Raw genomic sequence first — 9,675 nt, forward strand, 5'->3', positions numbered from 1 at the left:
TGCCGTTGCACGGGCTTGGTCATTCAACGACAATGTCACTGCTAGGGCTGACGCTCTTTTGGTAAATCCGTCACAAGTCTCCAAACGGCCACTTCATTTTTCCCCGCCTCGTATACAGTTTCTGGTCTCAATGTGGGTGGATTCTTGTTACTCGTTTGGGCCATTGTAACGCTCTGCTAACACCAACAATTCGCTGAAAAACACTTGAAATAGGAACAAGTTCTATGTCCGTTCTATGGTTCTCCCACGACCGTTAAGCTTGCTCGCCTGAGCTAGACTCACCGCCGAGCTGGGCACACGATCCGCAATACAATTCTGCGTTGACTATGAATTTGCAATACGCTTGTATGCTTGGCTTGATAACATTTTGTTCCACGTGACATGACGTCTCCAGCATGATTAACACGCCGGACGGTAGTCGTCCTCGTAGCGGCCGAGCAATGTTTCGGCCAGCCGGCTCTCTTTCTCCATGTTAAGTTTCGTCCACCACTGCCGCCGAGCGCGCGATTCTCGTGTAGATATGAACCAGAGAGGGAGATTTGCAACAAGAAGAAGGGATGCAAGTTCTGGCGAGAAAGAGAGAAAAAATACTGTCTGTCGAAGTTCAAAAGTTATTTTTCAACCGCGCGCTCCAGTCCACCAGCTGGATATAATAGTCCCCGACACGGAGCGCGTGAAAAACGAGAGGGAGTGTTTTAGAGCGAACGTACCTGAGCCGGATGAGAGAGCGGCTGAGGAATGCTGGGGGTAGAGAGAAACTACCAAAGAGGTAGAGCTCGAAAATTATTTCGGAGCAGGCTGGCGAAAACCACATTGAGACAAAGTAAGCCTGTGCGGAGAGAAAAAAACTTGAGCAGAGAGATTTACCGGGTAAATCCTATAGCGGGCGCAACCCGAGCCGAGGCTGAGAGAGAGAAAGAAGGCGTCCGAGGAGCGCGCTTGTTTTTGCTCGAAAACTATTGGAGCGGTTGCTATTCTCCGGAGTTATTTCCGCAGCAGAGTGTCTTCACTGTCGGCGCGCAGCAGATTCTGGAGAGAGAGAGAGAGAGAGAGAGAGAGAGAGAGAGAGAGAGAGATGAGAGAGAGAGAGAGAGAGAGAGAGAGAGAGAACCCTCCGGTCGGCCGTCGGAGCGGGCCGCGGCTGCCAAAAACACAACCCGAGCGCTCACCTTTGCATGTAGCAGGCTCGGGTTTCCAATTACGCCGGCGTGCTGATTCAAGAACTGCCGTCAGCCTGACGTGTATAGAGAATGTGTTAGAGAAAGAGAGAGTTATTTAGCAAGAAGAAAAACGACGATGAACAAGCCGAGCAAGAGCGCAAACAACCCTTTCCCTCTCGAAGCTTTACCTTACTCCGAAAACCCGCGCCAGTGTTTGTGTGCGAGCAGAGAGAGAGAGAAACAATGGTGGAGGCATTCAACGAAAGCGTGAGGAACGCCCTGGCCGCCTACGTGGCCGAGACCGAGAATCTTTCGGTGGAAGATAACATGATCGACTAGGACAGGAACGGGTGTGTACGGGTGTGGACGGGAGACGTCCCACTGGACGCCATGCTGAAGCGGATGGAGTTCCAAGTCCGGAGGACCGGCAACTGGGTGTCCCTGGCCTTCTCGGTACCCGGGAGCCTGCTGAGGTCGGAAGTCGCCGTGCAAACGGTCGACGAGCCGGCGGCAGGGGAGGGGGGGAGGGGGGACTGCCGGCCCCTCTCCGCTGCGACCAAGCGGCAAACGGAAGTCCCCCCGACGGAAGAGGCCGGCCCGTCCAAGCGGGCGAAGGCGGGAGAGACAGCGGAGAGGCGAGCATGCACGGTCAGTTCCGTGGAGGAGCCTACTCCCCAGAAGGTGGATGCCGTGAAGAAGTCTCCCACGAGACTGTTTTCCGTGCCTTGCCTGCCAGGAGTCGCCCAAGAGCATGCAGCTGCCGGACGGTCCGCCGGCCAGCTGCGCCTACGTGGCGCTGTTTTGGTTGAAGAGCGCCTCGGCAAAAGTCGGCCTGGGCAAGAGCCGGTGTTCTTGGATGACGAACGGGAAGAAACTGTGTGACTGGTTGTTTACCATGCACGCCGGGACCCTGAAGAACGTGCTGGACCCGAGCGGCGCGATAATGTCGGCCCTGACGAAGCGGGATGAGAAAGCCTGCCGCGAGGTCTATGGAGTTGCTGGCTTGCGAAGAGGAGGAGGAAGAGGAAAGCGAAACCGCTAATGCGGTGGAATCGATTCCGTCCCCTTTGCCATTTTCCACGGAGATGTTTGACTCTCAGAAATGAATCCAGTGACGCTGTACAGGCTTTTTTAGGAAAGAAAATGTTGTGCGCGGAAGTGACGCTCGTCGGACTTAGTAAAAAAACGTTGTGCTAGCCAGTGAAGTGACGGATTTTAAAAACTGAGCCAGTGAGATGTGCCGGAGACTTCTTACATGAATGTGTGTTTTCTCTTTCTTCTCGGACCGATGTGTGCTGGAGACTTCTTACGTTTGTGTGTGTGTTTTCTCTTTCTTCTCGGTTTTTTGTCTTTTTGTGGTTTTTTTTGTCATAAGTAAAGAAAAGAAACTTATCCTCGTTTTTTGGTTGTTTTATCCCAAAGGGCAGTGATATGCAGCGATTCGCTGTCTTGCCTTTTGGCAATTCAGAATAATACATTTAAAAATTCATTGATACTTGAGATAATAGCCAAACATAGAAAACTAGTTAAAAGAGGTAAAGATATTATATTCTGTTGGATACCAAGTCACACTGGTATCCGTGGGAACAGTCGTGGACAGGGTAGCGAAAGCTACCCTGTATAAACCTGTATCTTGAATCTCATCTGACACACAATTTCATTTTAAATCAGAGCAGTGCTCCCGAGTGTGTTGGATGTCAGGCAGAATACGGCATCAAACATATCCTGGTTTGCATGTTCGGCAAAGATTCTACACAGTCAACTCTATATATGATTTATTTGACAGCATCGCTTGCCATGTTGTCTTAAATCATTTGAAGGCCATTGGCCTATATCATAAAATATAAACTTTGTAGTTTTAAATATTTATAGACAAAAAGTTACATACACATAGCTTTCCAGACATACTATTTTTAAATATATTGGTTTTCCTGTTTTAGCTGTTTTGTTTTTTTCTTATCTGATTTTAAACATGTCTGAACTTTTTGTTTTATTTTTGATGTTCTCACTATTATTTCGAAAACCTTAACCGTCTCGTGTTTTCACCTTGTTCTCGCCACGACATGGTCGAAATATAACCGATGTGGCGTTAAGCCATAATCATTCATTCATTCCTCTGTGTGTTTTTTTCACGATATTAGCGTTCAGCATGCGGAAACTTCTTTTCGGGTAACTGAATGTTTCGACTTTTGTGTGTGTGTTTTACGAAGAAAATGTTTTCCACTTCACTGAGGATTTCCGATCTTTCCTGTTGAAACCTTGCGCCAAGAATATGTTTCTACTGATAAGGCGGGGAGTTTTCTTAAATCCGGCGTAAACACCGCCCAACCGCTATACTGTGCCTTTAGGAACAGTTGCAAATCAAAGCACGACTGAGATACCTCGTTTAATTGTTATTTCGACGTGGAACTCGTTCGCGGACTGTGAATTTCAACGTTGATGTGGAATTCATGCCTGGAATATCCGGTCTCTGCCCGGCATCGTTGACGGCCGACTCTCCGTTGTGCGTTACCGGCTTTATTTCCTATCTTGTAGGGGCCTCCGTGGCTCAGTCGGTTAGCGCGCTAGCGCAGCGTAATGACCCAGGAGCCTCTCACCAATGCGGTCGCTGTGAGTTCAAGTCCAGCTCATGCTGGCTTCCTCTCCGGCAATAAGTGGGAAGGTCTGACAGCAACCTGCGGATGGTCGTGACTGTGCCCGGTTTCCAGCCACCATAATGCCGGCCGCCGTCGTATAAGTGAAATATTTTTGAGTACGGCGTAAAACAAAATAAAAAAAAATCCTATCTTGTATAATTTCTTGCACACTTTTGTCTTTGGGAGCTAGTGCTAAACGTTGTTTTGGAAACGGATCTTGCAATTATCGACTCAGAACGCATGTAAAAGACGTGGCGAGACGCCTGGATCGAATCCTGCCTTGGGATGGGTAGCTATGTTTTGGTAACTTGGTGTCTGATGTGTGGTTGTAAATAAAATGGAAAATAGTGGTTATCGTTTAAGTGTGAGGCAATAGGAATGTTAGGGTGATGTGGGTGGTGTTAGAGATGTTGGGCCGAATTCATAAAGGTGTTTTAAAGTTTACACGCGTGTAAAAGCACTAATCATGCGATCACCGCGTATTTAATCTTAGTTGCCGATTCACAAGATGTGATTAAATGACGCCCGATCAAAATTTAACCACACGCGTCTAAACAACAAAGGAATGTTTAATCGTCAGTGAGGGGTATGTTTAACTGCTCCGACTAAGTACTTTACATAGGGAATGGCTCTAAGTTTAGTGCAGAACGGTGCTGACATGGATGCCCTAGCAGTGTTAGAGTTTCCTCAGGACGAGGCAGGGGAAGAGGTACAGATGCGCCGTGATCATGGGCATGCCGTCAGGGTTTTTGAGAATAGAATAAATCCCTTAGAGAAATACGATGATACAAAATTCATCAGACGTTACAGGATCTCCAAAGAATCGTTTCGTTGGCTGTTGAATTTATTACAAGATGACCTGCTGCCCGCAACCAGGAGGGATCATGCACTAACTCCTCTTCAACAGTTGACAGTTACATTACGATTCTATGCAAGAGCATCGTTTCAGATGGATGTTGGGGACATGTGTGGAGTGTCACAAGCGTCGTGTTGCAGGGCTATTGATCGTGTCACTGCCGCGATTTGTGCCAGGAAAGGCAGTTTATTCATTTCCCCGACACACTGCAAGAAAGACGAGTAGTTGCACAGGGTTTTATGAGATTACGCATTTCCCTGGTGTTATTGGCGCTATCGGTGGCTCCCATGTAGCAATTGTAAATCCTGGTGGCAGGGATGCTTTACGGTTTATAAACAGGAAGGGATATTTACAGCTTCAACTGTCAGCTTGTGTATGACCATCACCTTATCTTCACGAACGTTGTTGCCAGATGGTATGGTTCAGCACATGACTCTCGGGTATTTGAGGAGTCGGAACTATTCCGTAAATTCCAGACAGGAGAATGCCAAGGTATTTTGCTTGGGGATCCAGCGTACACGTGTCGCCAAGTCATGCTCACTCCTATTCGCAATCCGATGACACCAGCAGAGATTCGTTACAATACTGCTCAGAGAAGAACAAGGGGAGTGATTGAAAGAGCATTTGGGATTTGGAAGAAAAGATTTCCATGCATTTCCAAGGGAATGCATCTGAGGTGTTCAGTAAGTAAATGCAATGTCAGTTTATTTCACAAAACCACAATAAACGATTTGTCCGCAGAAACTGTTTGGAAATCATTGAAAAAATATTATCCGTTTTTGCTTAATATTTTCCTGAATGAGAGGAGTCCTAAAATTGTTTCAAAGTAGAATCCATTATATTACGGTGGTTTAGTCGGGTGTGACGTAGAACATTTTCTGACGACACTAAAATAATAACGTTCCCTCACATAAGTCACTTTTATTTCAGCTTTATTTCATATACAGTACTTAGATCTCAATACGTGTACATTAATCGCCGCTTCAATTTCAGCTGGATCACAACATGGCTATTATAGTTGCAACTGCCTGCTTACATAACCTGGCAAGACGACGACATGATCCTCTGCCTGAGCCTGAGCCAGACCTGCCGAGACAAAACCTTGAGGAACCAATTCGACCACTGAACGCGGTTGAAGCGGACTTACGAGGCTACCTATTTCGACAGAGATTCGTTGTGCAACATTTCAATCAGTGAGCAAAACAAAGCAAACAGTTTCTGGACAATGTCTTATTTAATTCAAAGATAGAAATCATTTTACAAATCAGTACGCTTGCGTCTAAGTTTTTCTTTGTAGTAATCAGATTTCGATTCGTAGGCTTTTCGTTTGCATATTGCTGCCTCTTTTTGAAGTTCAATCAACGCCATCTTTGCTTCATGTTCCTCTTTTAGGTAAGTCAATGCTTCAGTCGTCTTCTGCAGTACCGGTCCCGACTCATGACGTGTAGCTGTTGAGGATGTCTTTTTTTCCCTGAAAAGTGCAATAAGGAATACATATGAACAATGTAGATGACAGCAGCTCAAGTGCAAAGTGCAACCCTTTAAGAAACACATCTTACCCAGTTGATATGAGGGTAGGCTTGGATGGTTGGGTATTCTGCGTTATATCAAGGGCGCCACGACCTTCTAGTTCCTCGTGTTCTTCGGCAGAAGAAATGTTCTCGGAATATTCTCGATTTGCCCTGTAATAGAACAATGAGATATGTACTTTGATTATTTAAAGAATAAATAACAATGTTTTAAGAAGAAAAACCTGCTATGGTGCCCATTTATTGTTCGGAATTAAACACTTTGGAATATTCTTTCCTTCCTGATTCACCATACAATCTGCACATAAGGTCCGGTTTACAGTGAAAATTATACTGCAGACAGTTCTATGAGGCACACAACCGTTGCTGGATAAGTCAGAAAATAAAAGCTGTAATAATCACTGTATTATCAAGATACCACCTTGCGATGAAAAGTTTTGAAATACCTTTCTTGTAAGTCCGCCGTGTTAGTCGATACTGTAACATTATCGATGTCTGTTTGTGTTTGTGCCAATCCTTCAAACATTGGTATTGCATCATCATCTACATCGTTATGTATTTGCTCCAGATCCAGATCCAATGATTGCCAAGATAGCCATGATTTCAGGGCCAAGTTCACCAACATCAGCCGCTCCACCACCAGTTTTGTGCAGATCGATTTTTTTCGCTCGAACCATCGCTTTTGCCTTTGTTTTCATCCTCCTCCACAACTCTCGTAGATCATTCGCAGACGATTTTGGTCGCTCGGGAAAATTAGCAGACATTTCTTTGGAGATTTTCTCCCATGCTGCCTGCTTCTTTCTGTTGGCCGATATGTCACAACTCTTATCTTCTACGACAGTGTGGTCGACCTTAATTATCTCAATGAGACCCATTCGCTGCTCATAGGAAAAAATTTCCCCTCTCTTCTTCCCTGACATTTTGGATGAATTTGAAATGCACAGTACATTCAGCGTGGTATCGTCGGTTTAGTGTGACCATATTTCAGACATCACACTGTTGGCGCTGTTTGAGTATGTTTCACTCCCGTTGTCTATTTGTATTATATTTACTTTTATGACGTCTTACACCACGCATACTGTACCGAACAATGAGACAACAGGCATTCATTCACAAGTAATCCGCGGACAGCTAAACGGATGATCATCGAAGCTCCTGACTTATCGTTTAGACAGTCGTTTAGCTGTCCGCGGACAATAGTGTTTTATCCTCCGTGTAAAAGATAAGGCAATGGAACGTGTTTAAATTGTTTTGAAGCACATAGAGCCAATGTTATTATATAGCCCCAGGGTAAAGCATGGGGCCCATGTTACTGGATGGGTGTCAGAAAGAAGAGGTCATGGATTAACTGAGAGGCCATGGGGGCATGACATACCCAAAGTTCAATGTCAAGGATGAACCAGGGATTTTAAAAAAAAATTTCAAAGTCGAAGCTAAAATTGTTGGCAACATAGAGGGCACTTTTTATGGGAATTTAACATGCGACAAAACAGGCGAGAAAAATTTTATCCCTTTTGGTGAAGTTCAAGTGACAGCAGCGTGTTTTTTTACAGCAGTTACAGCATTTTACAGGATTTTTGCTCCCCTGTCGACTAAATTACGATGTGGTAAGTACTAAATATTGGAATGTCAGTGGTTAGATGTATGCAACATGCCACAAAACAGGCGGGAAAAATTACAACACGCAACACATATGTAGGGTCGCGATAACTGCCCTTTCAGTGAAGTTTAAGTCCCAGAATAGTAGAGCGTTAGAAGAGCAGTTGAATCAAAAACAATTTGGCCACCCATTTGCAGCATTTTACATCATTTTTGGCTGACCAGTACTGAATATTGCAGTGTCAGCAGTTTATAAGTTATTTACAGATCACCGCCAGCTGTAAACGGGTGGTGCAACAACATCGCATGGAATAAGACGGGTCGAACATATCAATAACTGAGGGGGTAGAGTTGAAGTGATATTCCATGGGCCGCAAAATGTGGTAAGGGGAGTATTTTGCATTTGAGCTTGCAGAATACAGCTCGTTTCCAGATTCAGCAAGATGGGTAGAAAAATAAACCACATATCCGCAGTGGTTTGATAAAATTCTCAAATCAATTCCTTCACTACTGCGTGCACTACTCTATACTTTTGACACAGCCTGAGTGCGTTCGTCATAATGTTAGAGTCAAATATGAATGGTTTATACGGGCGGCTTCGGTGCAACAGTAGGACAGTTTAGGCGTAGGCCAGTATCCTTTTCCTTGGTCGTAAAAACTTCCCAGGCGTTGTGCAATCGTTTTGCATCAGTCCACAACTTACGATGCGTATCCACAATGGAAACAGCAAGAGGATGAGCCAATGACATTGACCAGACAGGAGGAAATTCTCAGGGCCTATGTACGTTCTGAAGATGTTTCTTAGAATTGAAGAGCTGGAATCGGGAGTGTGATAGACTGCGACGCAGCATAAACGGTTACTAGCACCTCTACAGGAAATTTTACGATGAGGATCCAAAACTGAAAGAGGCCCTGGTAACACTCAGGAAATACCACAAAACATTTGATCGGATTCTGCGGCATGCTGTCTCTACATGAGTCTCCACACACTTTCGTTCTACCTCGTTTACCGTCTTTGGCTGTTTTTTTTTGTTCTTATACTTTTTTTTATGATTTACTGTTTTACATGGTCTCACGTTGTTTTTTTGTTTTTCTGTCTGTCTTTGCACCTTATCTAAAAAGATACTGAAGACGGCGTACAAAACACTGATACATGTCCTTAACTGAAACATTGTTAACGAGCAACGTTTGTCCATCAGAGAGAAGTAGCTAGTCTTGAAGGTGGCTATGTATTAACTCAAAAAATTAACTTCAATCATCTATAACCAACAACAAAGATGGTCTAAACCGTCTAATAAAGGAAATAAAGTTAACGGTCTACTCACCAGTTTAAAGGAGTCCTCACTTCCAGTTAGATTAACACGAATGGAGATATGTTGTGTGTCCGGATCGGTGAAATGGCGCATACAATTAAAAAAACACTAGGGTTCTAGGAAATAGTACGCAAGGTCGTCCTAGGTAGAAAAATACCGCGAACAACCACCGAACTTTGAAAATGTTGGCATTTTTACACACACGGTTGGCACTAAGACGCCACCTCTGATTGGCTGAGTAAATTCATAACAAGTGGTGATTGGTCGAATGATGTCTTTAACAACACGCGTAATACGTTGTCTAATGCGTTGTGCAATTTGTTGTGCAATGCGTTGAGCAACACTCCGCGTCACGACCTTCATATTTATTTGACGCTATAAGTCAAACTCTGGATAGCCCGGGAACGCGGGAAGCAGGAGAGCTCGCTCCGATTGGATGATAAAAACCACGTGACCCAAACTTTTTGCCCTGTTCAAAATCACGTGACCCAAACTTTTTTTGGCCTGCTCTGCGATAGTGGTTATCTCCCCTTGCAGTATGCGATTGGAACTTATTACGCGATCATAACATTCATATAAACT

At 44.8% G+C, this 9,675-nt stretch overlaps 1 protein-coding gene and 1 pseudogene across 1 annotated transcript; one reads left to right on the forward strand and one right to left on the reverse strand.

Moving 5' to 3' along the window:
• Positions 1-4,421: 4,421 nt before the first annotated feature.
• LOC135462613 (putative nuclease HARBI1) lies at positions 4,422-6,207 on the forward strand (annotated as a pseudogene).
• Positions 6,208-6,732: 525 nt separating this feature from the next.
• On the reverse strand, positions 6,733-7,101 carry LOC135462614 (uncharacterized). Its single transcript, XM_064739838.1, has one exon. The coding sequence runs from the start codon at positions 7,099-7,101 to the stop codon at positions 6,733-6,735; it is 369 nt and encodes a 122-aa protein (XP_064595908.1).
• Positions 7,102-9,675: the final 2,574 nt, after the last annotated feature.

This window comes from Liolophura sinensis, chromosome 2, assembly GCF_032854445.1.
Source record: "Liolophura sinensis isolate JHLJ2023 chromosome 2, CUHK_Ljap_v2, whole genome shotgun sequence".
Taxonomy (NCBI): domain Eukaryota; kingdom Metazoa; phylum Mollusca; class Polyplacophora; order Chitonida; family Chitonidae; genus Liolophura; species Liolophura sinensis.